Raw genomic sequence first — 25,987 nt, forward strand, 5'->3', positions numbered from 1 at the left:
CACTGAAGAGACTTGCAATTATTTGCCCTAGACTTCTGCTTTCAGACGTAGCTAATTATGAAGTTATTACCCTATCCAATACAAATCCAATGCAGAGGCAATAATATAATATAATACATTATTTCATATATATTATATATTTATATAGTTACAACCGGCCCTTTGAGTGCAACCTTAATGCTAATGTGGCCCGCAATGAAATTGAGTTTGACACCCCTGGTCTATATGATAGAGAATTGTAGCGGATACGACCGTTACCGTTCCTGTGTGGCTCCAGCCTAAGAAGGGTTTGTTAAAATAATGTAATGTCCTTTTTCTATCTTTTACATTTTTTTTTTTTAACTACAAATTAATTTCCAGTCTTATTTATAACGTGGTGGTGTTGAAGTTCTGCCTCTGGTGGAAAGTGCAATGATCCTGGCAATTAGATGTATATATTCATCCACCTGTTCTGACAAGACAAACACACAGCAGACACTTAGAACATGGTTACTAGATTATTTTTCACTTTTCATGTGCTCCTGAAAAAGTAAATCCAAAATCAAAACAAAAAAGGAAGAAAGAAAATAAAACAGATTGCAAGTCTTAGAAATACAAAAACATATCACTCCCATGACAAACAGCTTCTGTCACAAACCTGACAGCTAAACTGAAAAACTTTTACTCAGAAATATAATATCTGTTTTTGTCTAATTTTTACAACTTCTCATCAACCTTCTCAAATACAGAGCAACATCAGTTTGAGCGTAACACTGTAACTGAATGTGATTGAAACAAAACAAAAATAATGATCTTAAAATGTAAAATGTGTCTAAGGCTCTCTCAGACTAAAAATATGATACATCACATGATAAATGGAGAACAAAAACATGAACATAAATAACTGCTTCTTTGTTTTTTTTTTGTAAAGATTAAAATCACCTGGGTTCTACTATTAGGAACCTTGAAACAAACACATGGAGGAAACAAAAAAACATATTAAAATAAGAGTGAAGACTCAGGTTCAGACTCTGGATCACTTCCTGCTGATTTGCTGTACATCTTGTGTAGGTTGGTTGAGTTGCCAGAGATCTTTAATGTGAAGCAACAGATGGAGCTAACATTAGCTGTTAGCATATCGGTATGGGACTTATAATATGAGTTTATTCCCATAATAAAATGTATAAAAATGTCTAGTCCTATGTTAGATTTTTTGTTGAGTATGTACTCACAATGTCCCACATGTTTCCAAAAACAGTTAAAACGTAGATAAATCTGTATTTGTTCAAGGTAACAAATTACATATTTGTAAATGTTTGCACAAATAAAGCCTCTTCTCTTTGAACTCAACACACTGTAAACCATCCATACTGTGAACAGCAGCCATCAATGCTCGCAGCAATATTAGGAGGCACTTAACCAACCAGGTACATAACAAATAACCCAATAATTAAAGGACGAAATGTTTGAGAGACTTGACTTTGATCAGAGAAACCGTTAAAGTATATATCCCAGTTAGGCTGAAACTGTGACACAAAAATAACACAAACCAATTCAAACAACGTAAACCTGTTTTGGAGATAATTCAATAGCGTAGATTAGTGAAATTAGTCCCAAACTGACCCCCACCCTGCCCCCTTTATAATGTTCATAAGAAATCCTCTACATCAGGCACTTGTTGATTAGTCCTTAACTTCTCCACACCGCCCAATCACAAACAAGGAACGGCCCTCCATCCTCCAATCAGCTCCTCTCATTTACTTAGTCCAGGCGGCATCTTCGCTGCTCTTTTTTGTTTCCTCTTGGGCCCCCCTCTCTCCCCCCCCCCCCACGCTCCGGGAGCTGCGGCGGACTCCGGAGGATCTCAGATCCATGTCCTCCAGGGCGAGCGAGGGGTCGTCGGGGGCAACAGGCCTAGGGGCCGGGTAGCTGGGCTCGTAGTACCGGTACGGGTCATCCTCCTCCGCCTCGCCGTAGTTCTGGAAGACGTTGGGCGGCAGTTGGACTGCGGGGACAGGGCCCTGGTCAGTGACATATTCACCCTCTGCGTTTTCCAACCAACCAGGAAGCGACCCAGCCAGAACACCAATCAGACGGGCAGAAAGTCAGTGAGAGCCCAACACAAAGATGGCCGCCACCCAACACCAAAGGAAGCAATGTTTCGGATTGTTGGCGTTTGATTTGGTTAATGAGACAGGGAGAGGGAAGGGAAGAGAAGGAAGGAGCAAGAGAGACAGAGGGACAAGGGTTACCAAGGGTTACCATTACTGAATCAGGATTACCATAGGTTACTGAGTCAGGGTTACGAAGGGTTACCATGGGTTACTAAATCAGGGTTACTGTTTGGGACTGAAAGCAGTGGTTAAAGGGAGGGATAAATTAGAAGTAGAAATAATTTAGCTTAATGTTTGTCCAAATGTCTCTTAGTCCAGGCACTTATTAGATCTGTTATTTATAAATTGTGGTGCAGATGAGGTTTTAGGACCTGTTATGGGATTAATATGTTTTTTATTATAAATCAGTAAAACTGTGGTCTAAAGCAGAGGCACCGGGTGATCGTAATCTAGAAGGAAAGTCAGGAGAGGACGATCATGTCAGAGCGAGATCAGAGAATATCAGCTGGAACTCATTCTGAATTATATTTGGTGATAGTCTGTATTTCTTTTATATTCAACAAATTACATTCAAATCCTCAAACCAACACTAAATGTATTAACTTACAACTATTGTGTGTTTATTAGTTTCTTAATCCCACACCAACGTCCTACTGCTACACACACTGATAGAGCACCAAACGTGGATACATCCACCTCTGAAAATTGTCCCCAAGAAATGCACAGGGAATTAACTGAACATATAAGACTACGTGTTTGTGTTTCGTAAGTAACGACCAATGGGCCTAAAGGTGAGAATCTTAGACTGAGAAAGGCCTACATGTGTTGAATGTGTTTAATTAACTAAACTATTTTTAAACTAAACATATTTTCCATTTAGTTTTGAATGAATTTTACGCATTAATGTTGTGTTATACAAACCACTTGGTAACCATTTTATTTAAAGACAATGCTCTATATTAAATGATGTGTATGTAGAGAGCAGAGCAGTTTCAGCTAAGGATCCCTGCTGGGGTCGTTGTCACAGTTTGTGAATCATCTCAGCTTTGAGTAAAAGACTATGCTGAGAGTTATGAAGAGGACAATTTGTAAACAAGCATTGACAAACATTAGAGATGGAGAAACAAAGACAGATGAGTGGTTCAACATGCAGACTTTACTCACATGACGCAGGCTCAACTTTAACGCTCAACACAATCATGCGTTTAAAAGATGACTCATCTAGGGTTTTCTTAACAATGGTCAGAGTTAATGATATCAATTTATTTCCAGTCTTTCAAAAGACAGTATTGCTGTTTTGTGTATGTGTAGAGAGCTCAAAGGAACTGTGAAGCTGTTAGAATAGCATTTCCTGACCTTCAAATTCATTCATTTGGAGAGCAAGTTCAAATGTAACAGAAACAAAAATATGCTAGCAGCAACATCTATGTGTATTTTGAGTCATTTGTTGCTCTTTAGCTGATTTCTGTTGTATTAAATGGTGTTATATGAAATAGAAAAGCCCCCATGACACATCTTTATAGTAAACTGACTAAACCCCCCCAGAGTGATTTAACAGGGCGGTCTCCGTCATGTGTCATGGTGCAGCGTTCAGGCACTGATTTGTTCCCGACCACTTACTGTTTGTGCAGAAGACCATGCAGTGTCAAACTTAAAGGGCTACTTCACCCAAATCACAATACAAACATGTTTCCGCTCGCAAGAACAATTTGGACTTTCTTTGTTTGGTTTGACACCGAGTGACATGACATGAAACAATCTTTATTATCTGGGATTTGGGTGAAGTGACCCTTATTAAAACAATAAATAAATACAAATGATGATAACAAATGATACTTGATGCTCATCATACACATTTCAGAAAAAAAACGTTCTCATGCATTTCAGAAATACACCCCGGGGGGGGTTGTGTGACTTCATGCAGCTGTTTAACTCACGGCAGCTTTTCATCATGAAAAGACACCGACTGAATTAAACATTTAACACAACAACCTTCAATCCAAAAGACGTCCTCTCAGCATTCAGAAGCTTTTCATGCTCAGTTCAACTGTTTACAATATCCACGTTTAGACAGCTGATGGCTTTCAAGCAACATGTTTTCTACAATTACCATGGTACATTATATACAGGAGACTACATGTGTCAATTATCATCTGTTATTTAAAAAAGCAGATTAGATACAATAACTGATATGATAACAATACCAGGGGCTTATTTCTAATAAGAAGAGAGAAAATACTTTTAATTATAAATAATTTAGGAAACTAGTTGGAAGTTAGTCGTAATTATCACTGTAGTCTGATTCATTCCTCCGTACCTCCAACGTTATAGCCCATGCAGGAGTTCTGGTCGCAGTACCCCGGGGGCCCAGCGGAACCGACGGGCCCTGGGACCCCGGGCCGCCCAGCAGTTCCAGGATTTCCAGGTCTGCCTGAGGTGCCCTGGCTGCCAGTTCTGCCCTGCCCCGGGTTTCCTGGGGGGGGGGCGAGGGGCTGGGAGGGGTGGGGGAAGCTGGGGGGGGGAAGAGTGTGAGAAGTGGTGTGGGAGAGCAGAGATATCATATGGTGAACAGTGTGTGTGGTGTTATGTACCGGGGGGGCCTGGGGGTCCTCTGGGGCCTTGGACTCCAACGCCTGGAGACCCTTTCTCCGCCTTTTCTCCTTGTTGACCTACACACACAAACAGACACACACATTCAAATCCAAGTCACAAGCTATCTCTCTTATAAATAGTGTTGACTGATGGGAAATAAAGTCTACATTTAAAAAGAAAAATGAATTAACATAAATAAATCCATGTTCACTCATTTTAAAATAAATTATTATTGAAAACGTCAGTTTAATAATATGTATAAGTAACCTTAAACGTGGGGTAGGTAATTTTGGAGAAACCAGCTCGAGTGCGCTAGAATTTGAAAATACACAGCCGGAAGAAATCTGCCCCTTCCTTCAGACTTCCTTACAGAGCCCCTCCTCCAACACACACGAACGCGCACAGGACCAATGAGGGCAGGAGATAAGTTTGTGCACAGATGGAAGGCTGACAGGCAGGTAGGCCATCCAGTTACTTTAGCTCAGATGATTGGTCGTGCTTTTTACAGTACCACGGCTTCAACAGATGAATTTTTTATGTATTTATTGTCAAAGCATTTAAGATATTCATTGCTATCGGGATGTTAAGAGCATTCCATGGAATACAAGAAAAAGTGTATCTGAAGTGAATGACCTACCCCACCTTTAATGTAGGAGCTACATAAATGCTCTTTAAATTCACCACAAAGTTTGGATCCAACCCTTTGCCCCCTGCATCTTATTGAAAAGGCATTTTCTTTAATAAATGGCTTTTTTTTATCATGGTCACGAAACAACAAAAATGTCAGATTTCCGATGGTACTTAAAATAAACATAGAGCTTTAAAAAGTGATGTATTCATCATAATAACTCATAACTCATTAATTTGTGCCATAAATAAACTGATTTACCAGATGTCGTAGGAAAACCTAAATTCTGCACTCCTCAAAATGATTATAAAAATATTATTTTTGTATTAAATAATATATGGCATTGTAACCCTAACCCTAACCCTAACCCTAACCCTATGTTATACTGCAAAAAAGACAATATCAGCCTAATTTCCACCATGATAGGGCTGCTTCCATAGAAGTGCAGGATATATTGCAGAGGAAGGAGTGAAACAGCTCAGAGTTCAGGAAGTTGAAGGTCACAGTGCCTTGTTTCTTGGTAGGGACCTCTACAGGCACACATATATAACTTTCCAAGCAGCAAAACTTAAGATTTCACTGAATACGAGTTTATCCGTCAGTATGAGCATGTGAAACCGTATTGACCCGGCTGTGACTCGTCCCTCTGAGGACCCCTCACCTCTCTCTCCTGGCTGCCCGTTCTGTCCATTCTGCCCTGGGAAGCCGGGTCTTCCTGAGGGCCCCTGCTCTCCCTGAGTCCCTGGGGTCCCCTGTCGGCCAGGCTCTCCGGGGGGTCCTGGTGCCGTGCGGATGGACACTGGTGGACTGGGCGCCTGGTTCAGGATGGAGTTGTAGCGAGCCATGTGGCCTGGACACAGGATAGGGAAGCATTTCAAAAGGAAATCAATCCTGCAAGACATATGTCTGGAGGTCATACATGGAACTGGCTGTAACGCGTGGCTAACTGTCATGGACTAATTATAGAACTGGATAGGATCCGCCACTCAGCCTTGCTTTCTACATTTCATGGTCATTGTCACAAAAAACCCTGCAGCCCAAAAAGAGACATCAGTCAAACTGTTGACACCTCGAGCTAGAACACGTGCTAAATGATTGCTCTTTGTATTCTATATCTTTTACCCAATCTTTGTTAAACTTTTTCAAAGCCAAAAAACATATTTCTTCACGGAATGAGGTCACCGCTCTGTAGGAGCTAACACTATGTTTATTATATCTCAGGATAGAGGATGTTCAAAGGGTCAAAGCAATACCAGGCTGGATGTGAGAAGCTGGGAGCCTTCTTCTTTTTCCCCACATCATGATATATTTAGATTTCATGGTCTTTCGTGGAACATTTGAGTAATTTGTTAGCTTTTATTCTCAAACCTGATTTGATTGACTGATCTGTCTCTGGGACATTTAAAAAAAAATACCCCACTAAAAAGTTTCTTTCTTTCTTTCAAAAACATCCATGCTAAATGTTCTGTATGTTACCATTAGGCTAGACATACATAAGCTAATGAGGACTGAACCCATGAGTTCCCTTAATCTCTCTAGTGGTGACAAACACTCAGATGTGTACTTCCACACTGGCAAAGTTCCTTATTACAGATGAACCACTGACCATGACCACAACCTGATTCTAACCATAACCCTCCCCCTGAGTCCTCGCACAGTAAGTGTGTGTGTGTGTGTGGTGTGTGTGTGTGTGTGTGTGTGTGTGTGTGTGTGTGTGTGTGTGTGTGTGTGTGTGTGTGTGTGTGTGTGTGTGTGTACTCACTCTCAATGAGCTGCTCACAGACCGTCCTGGCGATGGTCTGAACTGAAGCTGTGGACTGGAGGTCTCCCTGCAGAAACAGCACAGAAACACTGTTAATATGTGTAATTAGCTTCTGCTCATTTAGACTAAAGTCGGAGGTGTCCTGAATATTTTCTAACAGACACATTTGAAAAACAAGCGCCTGAAGTGCATTTCAGTTTTCTGAATCATATTCCTCTGTGTTCTGTTGGAGCAGCTGCATCAACATCTTACATTCATATTCCTCCTATTTGCTGATGTTGTAACCACAGGGTAACAAAACACACAGAAACGGTTTTTTTTCTGAATTGTATCTAATTGAATCTTTAATTTGATGACAGATGAATCAATGGGTGAATGTGCAACAGACTACATGCTGTGCGAGCAATCTGCAGGTGAACATGTGTTTCATTCAGTTGGCAGCAGTTGAACTTCCTGTTGCTGTGAGTTTTGCCCTCGAAGAAAAAAAAAAAAAAAAAACCATTCACCATCATCCTGCGTTTGAACCCTTACATGGTTTTCTGTGTTCTGTAGGGTAAAGTCATTTGGCAGGCTGTGTCAATAGTATGCGTATAATGTCATTGTAATATGAATTTTAAATATGTGTTATAACGGTGTAATATGGGTGTGATGTTGGTTTTATATCTGTGTAACATGGGTGTACTAAGGCCGTAATTATGGTGTAATATGTGGTTAATGTGGGTGTTATAGAGTTTAATACGGGTGTAAAATAGGTAATATATGGCTTTAAAAATATGTAAATGTATACCCTGAATGGGGAATGTACCACAGGAGATGCAGAGTGTAAAATGGAAAATGAAAGCCATATTTTGAAGAACAATCTTGAAATGTGCCAAGATGCATTCGAACAAAGTCATTCATTATTCCTATGTGCTTGCTCATTTAAGGGTTAAAGACATCTGAACAGTTTTGAGCAACGCAGCAGCTCTTTGCTTTGGAAATACCCACATGTAGCTGCTCACAGAAACAGAACATCTTATAAAGCTTATAGTGATCAAATAAAAGAATCTAATAAGAGTGCATTGACGTAGATACGTTGTGCCTCTTCACCTATACATTTTACTTCTTCACTTAAATCCTAAAAACTTAGATCTTATATTTAAAACTTTATCCAAAACCTTTCCCCTCTCTGACCTCTCGAGGTTCTATTAGAGGGTAACAGGTTGCAGAGAAGGCCTATCCCGGCCTGGGAGTGTGGAATGTAGTCACAGACCTACTCCTTACCTCTAAACAATTCAGGTACCAGTGGGGACCTTTCTCCCTGTGTGTGCCTCTCCACCTCTGCTTCCTACTTCTTACTTGCTACCCTTTTCCCTCAACCTATCCTAAGGGAGTGCATGTATGTAGACACGTTAGTTTAGCTGCTATAGGCTTGGACTGTTGGGGGGGGCACCTTACTCCGTCTTTCTGGCTGTTAGTACCTGTGTACTCTCATGTTCCGATTAACCCAGTTTCCCCAAAATCTCTTTTCTGTGTCCATATCTACGCCGGGATCCTGAGTCGAGGCTAATCCTGTTGCTGTGGTCGTGTGTCCTGGATCCTGAGTCCTGGACTTCGAGTCGTGTCTAAACCTGTCTCTGCGGTCCTGCCTGACTCTCATCATACTACTTCCCTGATGACTCCCACAGGATTGTTGATATCCTCGTGGGTTCATCTTCTTCAACATTTGGACTACCTATGTTGTAAATGTATTATCTTTTCAATTTACACACGGCATCTATTGTCTGTCCGTCCTGGGAGAAGGATCCCTCCTCTGTTGCTCTCCCTGAGGTTTCTCCCATGTTCCCCTTTAAACTGTGGGTTTTTCTCTGGAAGTGTTTCCTTGTATGATGTGAGGGTCTAAGGACAGAGGGTGTCGTATTGTCATACTGATATTCTGTACAAACTGTGAAGTCTAAATGTAACATTTGTGATATTGGGCTATATAAATAAAAATTGATTGATTGATCTTGTTATCGCCCTCACAGCAAGAAACACGCAACACTGATAACAACCCTGCGTAAGTACTCTTGTGTTTTGTCTGGTGAGATGTCTTTGGTCCCTGAAGACGTGGCATAAAACACCTTAGGCAATCTAAAAGTATATCATTAACAGGTACATCTGATTAAATAAGGACTATTGAAATGCAGTGCAATACACAACACACAAAGCTTGAGCTTCATGAGGGTCATATCTCAGCTGTTTGGACACCTCTTGAACACAGGCACTATAAAAACATACGCTGTGGGTTTTATGTAAGAAGCAGCTCAGAGTATGGGGAAGTGATGAACCCTAAGTGAAGTATCCCACAGACCGCAGGCAGAGAGCTGTGGTCTGAGACTGACGGAGCAGAGGGATGTTACAGCACACACTCTGCACAGCCTTCACATCACTAAAGAGTGCCGGTGCATTTAGTTTCCTTTTTCTAGAATGTTGCAGAAGATTGAGGCAGTTTGAATAAATCTATGTTTGTCTGCCTCCTTCTTTGTTTTTCTATCTAACTTATTTGCTTTATTGCTCCCTGCACATCTCACATTTGATCTGAAAAAAAGTAATAAGTAGAGGATGCATTACTGAGTAGTGAAAGAACGATGTTTCTTTACAGTGTTTCGCTTGGACCTGCTCCTGTTAGTTTATGCTAGTGTGTACAAATGAGTTCCTTCATTCGAAAACATGCATTACACTTACCCGTTCACCTTTCTCCCCCTTGCCTCCCAGAAGACCCTGCAACAGAGAAGAATCAATAAGGAACAAAAAGAGATTAACCGTAAACGCACTGCTCGTTGCTCAGGTAACAACAGACGGCTTAACTAAAGGTTCTCTATATGTTCAACGATCTGCATACGTATGTTCCTCCTGTGTCCTCTCTGCTTTCTTCTTTTGATTTATTTAGAGCCCCAATCATTTAGTTGACTATGTATTCATTTGTTCCTATCAGGAAAATGTACTTAATGAAGTTGTCTGTTTTGTCTGTATTTGAGGGTTTTATAAGAATTCCATGTGAAAACAAACCAACAAAAAACAGATGATAAGTGAAATAAGCTTCAAACACACACATGTTAAACACTGACTAATGGTACGTCAGTGGAAGTATACGTGTGTGTCCATCACAGCACATTACAGTTGGACCTTTAGTGGAGAGTATGAGAAATGGTTTGCATTCAACAGACAATCTAATTCAAACAGATCCGTGTCCAAAAGCTGAACTTGACATGAAGACATTTCATATAAGATAGTGTGGTCATTAGTGAGGCTCTCTGTAGTCCTCCCACCTTTCTGTAAACACATATACACACATTATGAGTTTAGACACCTTACATCTCAATGTTCTTAATGACATATGAGACTATTGGATCAAACTGTAATTGATGTACCAAATTGGAAACATATTTAGTTGTAGGCATTCATCCTGTGAACGTTCATAGAGTGGTAAAGGGAGTAACTGCTGGGAACAGGAAGAAGGGCTTTATGTAGTTTAACAGAGTAGGATTCATAAAACTGTCAAAGAACATTTTTAGGAAGGAAGGCTCTGACTTGAGGTGATCTCCTCAGCTTTCATGAACACGGCTCTCTGGCCCACATTTGAGTGTGTGTGACATGTGGCTGGACAGGAAGAGGTTAATCCTGCTGACAGAGCCTTACTCTAACCTCTGTGTGTGTGACAGACTCTGTGAAGCCTGACTGACACCACTTCCTCCCTCCTGGATATTTACAACAACTGCTTTTGTCAGAAGGATAAGGGTGAACATGAAACCATGTGTTCCTGCTTCAGGTGTGAACCCTCACTGGGGTCAGCAGACTGACACACTCACCGGGGGGCCCAGTTCTCCCATTTTCCCTGGAGAGCCGGGGTTACCCGGGGACCCCGGGGCTCCTGGCGTCCCCTGAAGAGACACAGACAGATATGATGAGGAAGATTCATGATCAGAGGAGACTTCATAGGCCGGTCAAAAGAAGAACACACAAGTGAAGAGAAAACAACTTCAATATACTGCTTTTATTCACATGCCCCTGGGTGTGAAGATAGACATTTTATATATCTTAAGTAGTCAAATCATAATTAACATTCTCAGTTCAGGCCGACATATTGTTAAACTATTTTTATTTGTATTATTACACATTTTTATGAAGTATTTACTGAAGAAATCACCTGCATTGATTACTAAAAAATGCAACATCCATATGGTGTTTTTAAAAAAACAAACATATTAGCCTGCTAATCACATCCAGGTCACTTTTAATATTTGTATTTATTTGATGCATGAATCCATATATGCATTTAACTGCTAACATTCACTAGCTTTTTGCGCATTTAGTGGATGTGAACTGCTTAATAAGTGACCAAAGTAGGATCAATATTATTTTGTGATTCAAAATAGTTGATATAGTTGCATGTTTTTATAAGAGTGTTGAATAAAATGCCGAACATAAGAAGTTCATGGTGGTTTACAGGATTTTGGTTCCAATGGATCGGTGTGAAGTTAAAGAAAGACGAGAAAACGGCATCAAGTCTGTCTGAATAAGCTGACAAAGACAACATGTAATCATCGCTTACAGTAGCTCCTGACGCGCCCTGTCTGCCCTGGGAGCCGTCTTTGCCTAGCAGGCCCTGAGGGGGAGGAAAACACAAGCAGGTTAGAATAAAACATGTGGGCGTTCAGGTGTATTCAGTATGTGAGAAGGTGCTGCTCCTGATATTTCCCAGCCTTGACTCAATCTATTCTAACAGACTGACTGTGACCTGGCATATCAGTCTATGGACACTGCTGCAGTACTTATTGACTCACTCTGACCCCTGCAGGTCCTTCTCGGCCTGGAGCTCCAGGTCTGCCAGAAACTCCCTGAAACAGAGAGCAGAGGTCACTGAAGGTCACACTCACACAAGCTCAATATACACACATTCAACCAATTACAGGAATATTACAATAACCTGACTCATGTGACTGAGTGGGAACTGTGTCAAAATGTTTGATGAATAATTACCAGGACTATAAGTAAAACAAAATCTTATTTTTAAGTACATTTTATAATATATAACATTAGAGCTGCCATATCTCAATAAATAGAAAGTAAGAGTAGTAATATATTACATGTAGGAATGTAGGAGCAATTTGGGGTGAAGTGTCTCAGGGACACAACGACATGCTGACTGTAGTGGGGTTTGAACACCAAGGCTCTATCCACTATCCATCTATACATTAATGCCACTAAGAATACGATGAACCATGTAACTTTAAGGTCTGAAGTTCACTTCGGGCTGGGACCGAAACAAAGGAAAATATTGATCTGTTCCGTTTTAAACTGTTGTTGCACAAACTCTGTAAGCATAATTCCTTCAGCCGAGTCACTCGGAGAAAATAAATAGATTTGAACAACAGAAATCGACTTTTGCAAATGGCACCATTATTCAAAATCGGAATTTTCTTCCAAAATGTCATGTTGGTGGTAATATACTGTAGAGCAGAAATGACTTGTGGGTGGATCCGTGCACGCAACAGACAACAGCACACGGTTTAATGTTACGTCAACACAATGATCATTCATTTCAATCTAGAACTAAAACAGTCAAACGTTTTTGAGAAGATGGTGGGCATTTGGTGAAACAAATACGTTTTTTAGGTATTTATTCAGATGTATGATTCACATGTTGATCATGCAGACCTAACACAATAGTATTCTGTATTTATGGGAGCTGAGCTCCCATAAGGAGGGGCCTGAGCTCCCACGGACCCAGTGAAATCAAACATCTCTGGGGGTTGCTAATATACATTACCAACAGCCATTATTTTGATCACAAATAATGCATTTTTCAATGTAATGAGTATTATTTACGTTAACGAGGTAAATAGGCAAACAAAACAATGTTTTCCAAAAGAACTACGCATCGTGTCTGCACTTCACCTCTAAGGTGCGCAATAAAATATTGCGCAATCTATGCCTGTGAGGCTGTGAACGTGCTGCGCGCGCCTGAAGAATGAACCGTTATATCAACAGACATTCAAATATATTGACAAGATACACACATACATACTACGAGTACCGTAGGCTAGCAGACGATTACCATGCCGCCCAAAAAAAGGCCACTGCCGCCGACGGGGTCTACAAGCCTGGCTAGTTTTGGTTTTCTCACAACGAAACAAAAAACAGCTTTTGACAACCAAAATGCACCTGCTAGCGTGACAGCTAGCACTAACCTTACTGCTACGGAGGATGCTGTCTTTGGTAAGGTATGTGCGTGTGTGTGCGTGTGTGTGTGTGTGTGTGTGTTTGTTGGACCACGTAATTAGCAGTGAAGTCAGTCTCTCTCTCTCTCTCGTTTTATCTGTGAGAGCAAATTTTTGTATTTTCTTTAATTTGTATAGCTCTTACGTTGTTATTGATTGTGTACGAGTTCATGTGTTTGAGCATGCGCAGTCTGTCCTGAAGTTGTGGAGAGAGAGTAAAACTTAATAAACGGAGGCGCTGTTTGTGACGCTCCACAAGTACAAAGTCCCTGAGTTTTTGTGATTTTGTAATTATCTTTGAAGCCCTAACACCTCAGACACTAATTGTATACTCGCAAGGGTGTGCAATATATACCATCAGTGGGAGTCTGCACCTCCAAGGTGCGCAATACATTATTGCTCAATCTATGCCTGTGACTGTGTGCGTGCGCGCTGCGTGCATGCGTCAGTTTTAAAGACCCCCATAGAGCTCAGTTTATAACTCGAACCCTGGTCACAATAATCCCACAGTATAAGTTTTCTCACCTTGACCAACATTATCTCAAAAAAGCTTCAGTGGACAACTTTTATGTTGTGTTTGCATTTCTATTTTACCTGTGTTCCTTGTGGTCCAGCTTCACCTTTCTGTCCTCCCTCTCCTGGAGCACCCTGCACACAAAAAAATTGTACAGTATATATATCGTTGATATATCATGGAATTACTAAACAACATATTTGCAATCATGAAGACATTTTTACAAATACTGAATCACATCTGAATTAAAAAACAAACTGTCAGGGCAGCTTTATTATTCTGTTCTCCAAAAGTACAGAAAACATGAGAGAACTAGTAGTTAAATAGTTAAATATAGGCAAAAGAGTGGGGGTAGTATCAGGTATATACTGTACAGCTGATGACCTCAGTTCTATAGTGAGGCAGGGAGCTGGGTGTGTGTGTGTGTGTGTGTCTTACTGGGCCCCCCATGATGGAGCGTCCACTCGGTCCCTGTGGTCCTTGGGACCCCTGAGGTCCTGGTAAACCTGTGTCCCCGACTGGACCACCTGGTCCCTAGACAGAGAGAGAAAGAGATACAGACTTTAATGTTGGCACATATGTATTGAACACTTTCCCAGAGGCTTGTTGCTGATTGGCTAACCTCCACAGAAAGATGTATATTATTCCCAGTTCCACAAGAAACATGAGTCTTCCTGAATGTCTGTCTGTGTTGATGCCTTTTATATTTCACCATAAATAACAACATTTATTTTGGTTACATTAAATAAAACTGTGTGGACTAGATTGTTGGATGGGAGGAGTCAAAAGAATGTTGTAAATATTCTTACATTGGCATTTTTTTCAAACGGGCTACAGTGAATCTCAAACCAGATATCCGATTGAAAACTGTTCAAATACTTCCTGGAAACATTACACTTGACAATTTCGCAATTTCATAGCTTTCGACTTGCCAAATGTAAATTGTGAAAGCGGTATTAATAACAAACACTAAGTTAGTAAGGGCTAAATACTAAATGCCAATATTATCCGAATGGAATGATGTTACTCTAACATCATAAACACTGGAACGAGTAATGAGTATCCGTTTTGTGGCTGATCTGTCCTTTTCTAGTCAAAAACATACTTTGACCATTCCTCATAAAGTCAAGTTAAAGGTTAAATCCAAACATTTCGGTTTTGTTTTATAAAGCGTTATCATGTTCTGCTTTGATATCTTTTTCTGCTGATGGTCATTTTTTAAAACCCCATTTCAAGGGTGTAACCTCTGATTATTTGATATGATGGCTGAGAGGAAGTGACGGTAGAGATGTTATCAGAATATGTCATGTTAGTAGTCAATATTTGAGTCAAAGCATAATGGTGCTTCAGGATGCTATGTTAAACAACCAGGGCATTTTAAAACCATCAATCTTTTCATGTTTTGTTTTTTTGCATGTTTCTATAAACATTTTGCATATTCAGCGCTTGCTTTTGGGTTAAAACATTGTTCTTTATTCTAGACTTTGCAGTCTATTTGATCAAACTAGAGCAGCAGCATTGATATTCAAACGTTATCAGTAAATGATCGGCGTCCTGCAAACCCTTTTGAATTCTCCAGCATGCTTTACAAACCACATCCTTATCAGAGGATCAAGGCAATCAGCTTTCATACTTGCATGTTGACTGAAGACGGGTTCCATAAGCTCAAAGGAAATTTGAAAAATATCGTAGTTACACAATTTGTTTTGACCATATATTCATGCTACTCCATACTTTGTGTTGAACACAGAGCAAAAGTATTGGAATCTTTTCGTTTTTTCTTGCCAAATGTCTTCCAACATTTATGATGACATAAACTTGAATGTCAGATACACCAAGGGAGCGAGAGAGGACGGGGGACAGAGAGAGGAGAGACTTGTCGACATCTACGATACTGCGGGCACCGAATATCGAGTTCGCAAACAGGATGGAGGTACGTAGATATACAATACTGTACACAATTTGTACATGATCTTGGTAAAAATGTCTTAAAGACTATGTACTTCAAAGCCTGTATAAGATGAATTTGTAGTTTGCCTTACATCTAACATATGACATGTTTTACACTGTTATATGTACATTTGACCACCTTTACACTTAAGCAATTAACAGTTAGATATGTATTTCTATTTTCTTTTCTTTTTACGATTATCCTTTTAATTATTAATGAATGTGTGACGAAGAATACTTTTGAAATATTAAAATGCACTCACTGTAACATAAGGGTTGGATCACATGTCGTCGCACACTGAGCTCCAAATGTATACTGCTGATTTCTCGTCCTGTACTTTACTCACAACAATTCATGATGAAAGTGAAATATCTTAACATTACAAAGTGTACCCACAAAGCAGGAAACAATTGATACAAATATGTTTCGTGTGTGGAGACCGCTTAGGCCATAACCCAAAAAATCTTGCTGTTTGTGAACTTGTCCCAGGTTGAGGTTTGATTAATTGTATATAACATTACATTTAGTTTAGTTGACGCTGTAGTCAAAAGCATCTTGCAACAGGGTGCAATCAACCATGAATATATGCTTAACCTTTATGGTGAACACACACAAAATGTACGCTTGCTTATGTGCTTGCTTTGTTTCTCATTTGATCAATGTGATTAACAATGAAGCTCACATTTGGCATCATTATCACGTATTAATGCTCAGTTGTTATGCCTGAGAAGCTGCTGTCTGACATTGAGATCACCTATTTGTCTTTTTGGGGACTTTTTGCCTGCACTTGGCTGCTAAAGCAGTATTTTGGGAAGGATGACCTTTGAGCAAGGCAACAGTCAGAAAAAGGATATAGATATAAACAGCAGTATTGTTCCCATAGTCTTGTTGACGCAGTCTTGTAAAGGAGGGGTGAGCAGAGTGGTATTAAGTTTTGCAATCTGCAATCGCAATGCTATATGCCTCTCAAACACACTGTCCCTTTTAGTACAGAAAATAAATTGCCATAAGGAAAAGTAGATCCATTCTTCAGCTTGCGTCTCTGGGTGCAACATAATTAGAAGCATATCAATGACATTACATTACATTTCACTTGTTAGACGATTTTATCCAAAGCAACACAAGACACAGCCTCCTAAATGTAACATGACTTTGTTAAGTGTGGTTTATATGCTGCATGTTTACAATTCAAAAAGCACAAGGTGCACCATACAGTGTAGTTGTTCACCTTTTCTGCTTTACAAACAAAATATGTGTACAAATATATACTCTACTTAAGCAATAGCTCACGACAGGCCGTGGTATATGCTCATTATATCACAGCTAAGGGGCGTGGTTCGGCCCGACGCGAAGCGTATACCGTTTCAGCCCAACGGTATACTGTTTTTCTCAGACGCGGAGGGATACTGACTTGTTGTGAAAAGTAACTTACAATTCTACCCGTGGTATACGCTCAGTATATCACGGCTAAGAACCAATCAGATTGCTTGATTTGACTTGTCCGTTTTATAAATTGTAATATATTGCTCCTAATTTTAAAATGATATATTTGCCCATTCTTTTACTTAATGTATAAGTATCTGATGAGTCTGATAGTTATGGTTGAACCTAATGCCTTTGTTCTGTTACCTGGATCCAAAGCAAGATAGAAGGCAACAGTATCAACAATAAGTGAGAAAAAAACATTTCCTGTTTTTAACTAAATGTCCTGTGTGTGTGTTTTTTTGTTTCCGTGTCAACCACAAACACACACAACCACGCTTCCACACCAAGCTGTGAATTGATGATGGTTAGATTTAATGTCTGACAGAAAATCTTGTATCTGAAAACTCTCACATTTATTTAAACAAAGGTAAATATAGTTACTTTTCTTACATACATTTCTTTCTTCACAACTATGTATTAATAGTTTGCAGTCTCATACCTGAAGTAAGGAAAACCGCCAAACTGGTGTTACAGTGTTGTGTGTGTGTGTGTGTGTATGTTTGTGGTGCCTTCAACCAAGCTATGAATTGATATGGTTAAGGGTTTCATGGCTGACAGGAAACCTTGAGTCTTGAAAATATCTCCTTTATTGAAATTAAGAAAACATTTAATAGAATAATACAAATTATTTGTATATATGCATTTTCCATTTGACTTTGTATTTGAAGTTTGCAGTCTCCTGGCTGAAGTTTTCAAACATCAGTGACTAAGGTTAAAAGGTTGTTATCTAAAGGAGCAAAATGCATAAAAAGGTGTGTGTGTGTGTGTCCTGGTACTTCCGTTATAATCTCTACTGATGCCATACAGAAACTGTTCTCAGAAACACTAGCAGAAACCACAGTACAGTGTTTAACGTTAACGGGGCAACATTTCTCAAGATGCCACATATTTATGAGGTACCACATTTATCACAGAAGGTGAAATTCAACAGAAAGTTGCAGGAGGAAAGGGAGGTGGATATCTACGAGAAGGCAGACACTGTCAGAGATGATCACACTGAGAATCAGTCACAAGAAGGTGGTAAGTGATAGCTACATTGATAGACAAATCAATATTGTAACTCATCATTGTATGTGTGTAAACTTCCTTTAAATCATGTTGGTGTGATGTGAGGCTGTGGCTCAGTGGGATAGTGCGCTGAACTTTGAATCAGGGGATAGCAAGTTTGAGTCCCACTGCGGTCAGCATGTCGTTGTGTCCCTGAGACACTTCACCCCAAAGTGCTCCTGTGGGGATTGTCCACAGCACTGAGTATGTAAGTTGCTTTGGATAAAAGCATCTAACAAGTGACGTGTCATGTGTGAACACGAAGCTTGTTCTCAGTTCTGTTTGTTAGACTCAGCTGTCCAGTCACAAGGCAGTGCAGCTCGTCAGCATCTAGGTTCATTTTAGTTTAGAATGTACAGCTTGTGTTTCTGCAGCTGTTTCCTGGTGAGTTAGATTGTGCTCTGCTAAAATAAAGTACCTGTGCTGAGTTTGTTAGATTCAGCTTTCCAGTCCAAAGGAACTGCAGCGCTTCAGGGCCTTCGTTTGTCTCTACACTTTAGACCTTCATTAACCTTATGAACACTCTTATGTTTGACTGTTTTTCCTGCAGTGTGTTACACTTCCCAGAGGTGGGGACTCGAGTCACATGACTTGACTCGAGTCATATATTTTTTGACTTGGGACTTGCTTGACTAACATTGATAAAAGACTTGACTTGACTTTGACTAGGTATTCATGACTTGAGACTTGACTTAAGTTTGAGACAGATGACTTGAAAGGACTTGACTGTTTAAAATTAAATATTTGTTTTTGTTTTTGTAGTGGGATATTACGTTTAGTTTTTTCGAAAAACGTGATTATAGCGGCATGCGCGCAAACCTGGCAACCCACTAGAAGGCAGGAGTCTCTAACATGGCAGCGGCTAGCTTTACTCCAAAAATAGTGAAGTTTGGATTCAAGGATTATTTTGTCGATGACGGTAATAAGAAGAGAACAGTGGTATGCAGGGTCTGCAGCATAAAGATCAGTGACAGGACCACCACAACATCCAACTTCATTCGTCACTACAAAAAAAGCCACAGAGAAAGGTGCGTGCATGTGTTGTGTTAGCTAGAATGCTAACGTTAAGTTTAAGCTACGTTAGACTTGGTTTCAAACCGATTAAGCATTGCAAAGAGAAGACAAAACGGTAAGTGAACACTAGAACCGCCAAGGGATTCATTTTGACTGACCCTGATACTGACGGGCTGTCAGGAGAGAGAGAGAGAGAGAGAGAGGGAGAGGAAAAGAGATGCCTCGTTTATTTCCCCTGTGCTATTATCAGAAGTTACTGTAAACTGTAATTGAATAATGTAGTTCATCTACTTTTAGTAGTTTGTTTAAATGTTTTAATGATGTTGTTTTTGTTTGTAGAAGTGCATCACTCCTTGATATTGTAAAATGAATCTGAACCTTTTGATCTGTTATGATGATAAACTGAAGCAATTTCTAAATGAACCCAATTAACTGAGTTTTAAATCGTCCTGCTTAGTTTATAACTAACTATAGCCGGTGTATCCAGAAGGCTTCCGCTAGCTATTGGTAGTTTGGGTGTGTTTGTCCCCTTTGCTGCCTGTTCGGGTAGTTTTCATCGGATTTAGTAGCTGGTCATTGCATCCGGGTGGCGCTTGGATCCACTGTTAGTGATCGGTAGCCGTGTAAATAATCTATTATCGATGTACAGTTAATACCGTACAGGAGTATACGGTCAACCGGTACCGTTGCGTAGGGTAGGCGATTTTTTAGGTGCTTCGAACAGGCATTGTAGGATATTTTTTACCAGCTTTGTCTGGGTCTGACAGTCTACTTGCAATTTACCAGGCCCGGAGTTGGTGGGAGGTTATGACTGTTATCACTGCAAAGGAGTTTTTCCGACAGGGCGGGTGACCCGTTCGCGTAGGCGGGAAGTGGCACATCGTGCTATGAACTCGATATTCGAGGTCACATTTCACCACTTTTTCGACAATTTATGTTGTGTTACAAACACTTATGACGAATCATTGAGAGATACACTCCAACAGGCTAGCCGGGACTTGCGAAGCGGTGCAAACGGTTGCCGGACTCAGGACGCTCTTGGTGGATTGCGCTGGTAGCAGCTGCACGCCTGTTGTCGGACGCTCGTTGCTTCTGCAGGCGGGTTGAGACGAACCGTCTAAATTATAATAATAATAATAATAGACATAGTCGGCTTTTTTCTTTCGTCATCCTTTTTGCCGCACTTCAGCTAGTGCTTGTCTTACAATCGTAAAATGTGTAATATTAGCTTACGTAAAATACTTTAGCTGTGTTAACAAAATTAACATTAAATTAATATTATATTAATACGGGGTATGTACGATTTATTCTACTCTAATTGCGAACACAATTCAGTTAGACTCCATAGTCGGGTTTTTTCTTATTTTGTATTGTTGTAATATTTTTATTATATATTATATTATATTATTACAAGTTCTTCGTCTCACTGATTTTCGAATGATTGTAACTCAGGCTTTCAAATCCTTGTCCACGATTAGCTCTTAGTTGAACCGATTGTTCTTACACTAGACTCCTGTCTTGTTTGTTCTGTTCTTCAACCAGTCTCATCTATTCGGGGGTGGCTAGAGGTCCTGCGAGGGTCGTTAGATGTGCATCTGAGTTAGGACTTTGTCTGGGTGGACAAGCCGAGAAACAACAACTACTGCGTGGTTAGACGAGGAGAGACCGAGTGTCAGTCTAGACCCCGAATAGTATGCGTTAGCAAAAGGCGAATAGCCTAAATTTCAGTTTCGTTGACGTAGGTTGTAGAGGAAGGTAGGGAGGGTCCTGTGTCGAAGGGAAAGTTTCGTGCACAAAGTTCTCTATCTAAAGTATAGTAAACTTAAATTGTTTCTCTGTCTAAAGAAAAACGGTAGGAGAAAGAGGTTTTGACTGTGAGCTTTTATATCCTCGTTCCAAAGGTCTCTCTACACCCACAGAACGGTGTGTGTTCCTATCCCTATCTTTGTTATTAGTGATGCTAACTTAGAATTTTTATTGTAATTTTTAATTTTTTTATGAGTCTTGCTAGTTTTCTGTTCTAATCTGTGTTTTGCTTCTTACATATAAAAAAGTGGTTATTCCGTTCGATAGATGCGAAGGAGAGTGAGGATACCGACAAACTCCTGGGTAGCTATGAGCAGACCACCAGAAAGTTTAACACTGTTTGCTTTGTCATCGGTCGTTTACCTAGGTCGTTTTTTCGGATTCGGCGGGCTACGATGCAGGGCAATTTGTTATCGCCAATCGTCACATCGATTTAAAGAAGTTCTATTAGGCGAACAGTTTCTTCTTTGCTCACAACACATAAGGTAGAAGTACCTATTCCGTTATTAGAGGGTCAGGGGAGTAGGTCCTACGTGGTTACCTTTCATAAGCATAGAGTCTTCCGAATTATTTCACCCGATAGGAAAGTTTGCACAGAAATTTAGGAATACATACGCGTCTTCTTGTAAACCAGCACGACAAAGTCGGCCCCCCCTCTCTACTTCGGGCGAAAAATACTATGATTGCCTTTCTCGTCCCTGGTGGCTACACCGAACGAGACGGTTTTTCGGGGTTTCTTGGTCGTTATCCGCTATAGACGTTTATTGTAGTGTTTATTTGTATACTTTTCCATTATTCATCTGGAGCGTCTTTTTTTGCCGCTAAGACGCTAGCCCCCGTCTTTTTAATGACGTTATGTAGTCGCGTTTTACGGCATTAAAGATTTTCGGCGTATAAATAGTTTGGTTCCCCGGGCCGTATTAGCCGGGCCGTAAAAAGTGGTCCGTTTCAACTCTTCTTTTTTTTCAACTTGGAGCAGGAACTGCCGACTGCAGTAGCGTCGTAGCGCGTAGGGTGTCTTTCATTTGTTGTGACATATGCGTGCTCGAGTAAATGGTTGCTTGTAAAGATTTTGATTTTCTGCGGCTGCCCGTTTACCCGGGGGCTTGATAAGAGCGTTGGGGCACCGTTGACGCACACAGACCTCGTATTCTGCTTCTAGCTTTTCCACCGCTGGTCGAAAACTAAGTAGAGTTTGTAAGTTTCTTCTTTACCGAAAGACGACCGACGCGCTGTTCTTTCGGTACAGTTGAGCGCAAGTACGCGCTCCGGTAGTTGGAGGGTTTTGGGAAAATCTCCCGATGTGTTCTTTGCCTTCACTCATCGGATTTTTTCTAACTTCGACCAGTCTATTGGCTCTGCTCATTTAATTTTGTATTTTGTTTTTTCTTACTCCGCCTCTTCACACACACACACACACACACACACACACACACGACACACACACGACAGACACACGACACACACACACACACACACACACACAACACACACACACACACACACACACACATCACACACACACACCACACACACACACACAGGCACACACACACACACACACACACCACTTAATTTATCGGGTTAACGAAAATCTTATTTATTTGTAACTTTACACAAATGTAACTTATCAGTTTCCCCAAATTGCAATCACCATCCAACAAGCACACTTTTCGTGTCTTTATTTAGTTCTGTCGGGTTATAATTTAAAAAAATTAAAGAAAAGGGGCTGCGTATAAATCGGTATGAAAGCGTTGAAAGGCGTATAAAGGGAAGGATTGAAGGGCCGTTTAAAAGTGGCGTATCTTTAGTGTTTTTGGGGGCGTACAAGAGTTACGCCCGTTATTAGTTCCTAAAATCGCGCCGCAATTTCTGCGTCTTATTGAATTTAGGACCTAGCGACCGTGGTTAAGGTAAGGTGATAGTGCTGAATTGAAACTAGGTAAATAATTACACAATTTAACACACACAATAACATAGAACTTTTTCTTAAACTGGACTGGCTTTTTTTGTCTCGGAACCCCGAAAAAAAAAAAACCCAACACACAAGGTCAAACAACATCGGACCAGAGCGTCGAGCAAGAAAAGATTCACTGACTTTATACTCGAAAAGAAATAAAGATCTCACTGTCCATACCACAGCCGACGTCGTGTTTTAGTATCTTTTGTCCGTTTTTATCTCCTTACATTTTTATCTGTTGTTGTTTTTTTTTTTAACTTTTAATATGTTCTGCGTGTATTTTTTGTTTTGTATAAGGTCCTAATTTTAGGTGTTTTATGTCTTTGTCTAGCTGTTTGAGCAGTTACGTGAGAGTTAAAATTGTCTGCACTTCACTAGGCCGACCTTGGACGTGTAATAATTTGTAGGAAGGCTTATAAAGCTTTGGTCCTTAGAGTGTAATAGTACCGATTGTCAACTGTTTCACCTAAGTGAGCGACTTATATAGTTAACACTCGGTTTCATGCGGGTTGTTGCTCAATTTTGGTTGTAAACATCGTATAACATGTGGAATTGACACTCTGCAATGTAAACTACGTTTAACAAAGTGTATTTATGGCAAACTGGTTTGAGCGGTGGAGGGGGCATTAAGGGTTTCCTGCCAAATCGGGGAGCATAATGTACCGTCACTTTTCGGGTCTCTTTTCCTCCTTCGCACCGTGTTCGATGGACATGAGTGACAACTCGACCTCCAGGTCACCTGCGTCTATTACAGGGGACACATCGACTTAAGGTGATCGTCTCCCCTCCCTTAGTGTACCCCGAAGGATACTGATCATGTTTTATGTTTATTTTTTTTGCGAAAGCAATGTCACTTACGAATTCCGTTACTAAGCCGTTCAATAGTACGTCCGTTACGTGTCGTCGAGCGATCTGTTCTTCTCGTCGGTCCAGAATCAGAGGAGACGCAGACCGTCCCCCGGAGAGTCTCGCCCCGAGGAACTTCGTGGTCTCGTCGTGTCTGCTTCGTCTAGGTACAGTTCACTTCTTTCGTCGTAACAAAGATTGGGTTATAGGGTGTCAGTGCTGAATTGCAAAGTGGACCGAAACTAGACACCAAATCACCGTAGGACTGTATGGCATGTCATAAAATTTGTATGTAAACTTTTCGCGACGAATACAATGGATTAATTCTATAACCATATGTTTTTATGACTTGAGAACACTATTTCCTGTATTTTATTTGCGTAGACTAACCGTTGTTGACTGGATTTTGGTTTTTCGACACATTATCACTGAAAACATAAGTGTAGGATTTCAGAGGTAGGAGGGAACGAGTCAAGAACGTTCAGATATAAAACTTCGTGGTTACGACCGTGGAAGAGAAGAAGTGACAGTGTTACCACAGAGAAATGTGACGGCACAATTTCTACAGAAGATCACCCTTAATAAGAACTAACAAAAAATTCTTTTATGAACGAAGCAAGACTATTTGACATAATAGACCGTACAAGTAGTTCGAAGTGGTTCTCCGATCAAGTCTAGTGTGTGTTATCGTGGTTAAGTGAACAAGTTATTTGTGTAAGTATCTAATGTTAAAACTTTTAACTTGATGACATTTCGAAGTCGATAAGAGTTTTGTCAATAAGTCCAGTACAAGTAAAGAAGGGTCGAAGAAAGAAGTTTCAAGCAACTTTACTGTATGCACAACTTAAGTATAAAGTATATTTGGTAAGTCAAATTATCGAACGTTCTTGGGCAGTTGCGTTTTTTTCAATACAATGAGAGTAAATATAATGATAAATAATAAAATGCGGTATACCTAACAATAAACCGAAGGTAACATATATATCCGTATGAATTTGATTTACTCCGTAATACTTACCTCGGTCCCTAACGTTCTTAAAAGGTAACTGTTTGTTCGAGACCGAAATAACATTCACAACATACTCCCGGTTCCACAAACTATGTTCGTTCGTTTGGTTGTCATGTGCATATAGGCACCCGTCTCTTTTGTTGTAGGAACATTCCTGCGATAAAGAAGAAAACTCACCGTCGTCCCCGACATCCCACACTTTTCAGTAGCGACGTTTGTCAGCGAAGGACGAGAAGTTCAAAGTTAAACATCTTCTCCCTTATTTTTTCTACATGTAACAGGATAATGAAATATAACTTCATAACATCATAGTAAGCCATGTTTTGTCTATGTGAGTCAAAGGGTTTCGATCCTGCAAGTATTGTGTTGCTTAACTTTACCTTAGTAGCCCGATTTTTGTTACTTATATAAGCCCTCAACGTCCAATGACAGTCTCCTTTACACCGGGCAAACTTGGTCATTAGTCCCGTTCACGGTCTCTTCCACCCTCATTCAGGCATGTACACCGTTCAGTTACTCGTTCAGGAGGTTCAGAACTGATGTTTATTAGTTCGTTCCAGGTTCGAGTCGAACCACTGCTCAGTTCGTTCAGTTCAGTAACCGAGCCAGTGCGTCAGTTCAGTATTGCGTAAGACTAATTATCTGTGGGTCAAGGAGTAAATTCTAGTCAATTTTCTTGTCACCAATGAGGCTTTTACCAAGTTCTCGGTGTTGATACTAGAATGTAATGTATTGTTCGTCAATTAAGTAAAACTTTAGGAATTAAAAATCTGGGGCCGTGTTGTGGTTCGGACTACTGGCTACGTATTAATCTAAAGTATAATTGGGGTCTTGACCGTCTGGTGTGTATCGATCCTGAGGTAGTTTTTTCGAGACAAAGTTTTTCCGGTCTTAAGGTCGATTCTTTTACGTTAGTAACCCGTAAACGGGTAATGTGTATAAATTAAATTTAAGACAATTGTGATCTTGGGGTTGGTCGCAGTCGTGCGGATGTTAGTCTATAGTAAAAAGTTTAGTAAAATTAAAAGCAAGGAGAAG

General features: G+C 40.3%; 1 protein-coding gene across 1 annotated transcript in view; it reads right to left on the reverse strand.

The window, feature by feature from the left end:
- Positions 1-328: 328 nt before the first annotated feature.
- LOC104941724 (collagen alpha-1(XIV) chain-like) overlaps positions 329-25,987 on the reverse strand; it is a 37,626-nt gene continuing 11,967 nt past the window's right edge. Inside the window, exons 2-12 of the mRNA XM_010766858.1 lie at positions 14,270-14,365; positions 13,912-13,965; positions 11,881-11,934; positions 11,649-11,702; positions 10,906-10,977; positions 9,782-9,817; positions 7,076-7,142; positions 5,975-6,163; positions 4,685-4,762; positions 4,411-4,566; positions 329-1,984 (exon numbers count right to left, since the gene is read on the reverse strand). Of these exons, the coding sequence (XP_010765160.1) occupies positions 1,737-1,984; positions 4,411-4,566; positions 4,685-4,762; positions 5,975-6,163; positions 7,076-7,142; positions 9,782-9,817; positions 10,906-10,977; positions 11,649-11,702; positions 11,881-11,934; positions 13,912-13,965; positions 14,270-14,365 (1,104 nt within the window). The 3' untranslated portion in view covers positions 329-1,736. The remainder of the gene's footprint in view (positions 1,985-4,410; positions 4,567-4,684; positions 4,763-5,974; positions 6,164-7,075; positions 7,143-9,781; positions 9,818-10,905; positions 10,978-11,648; positions 11,703-11,880; positions 11,935-13,911; positions 13,966-14,269; positions 14,366-25,987) is intronic.

This window comes from Notothenia coriiceps, unplaced genomic scaffold (assembly GCF_000735185.1).
Source record: "Notothenia coriiceps isolate Sejong01 unplaced genomic scaffold, NC01 NC01_scaffold00003769, whole genome shotgun sequence".
NCBI lineage: Eukaryota > Metazoa > Chordata > Actinopteri > Perciformes > Nototheniidae > Notothenia > Notothenia coriiceps.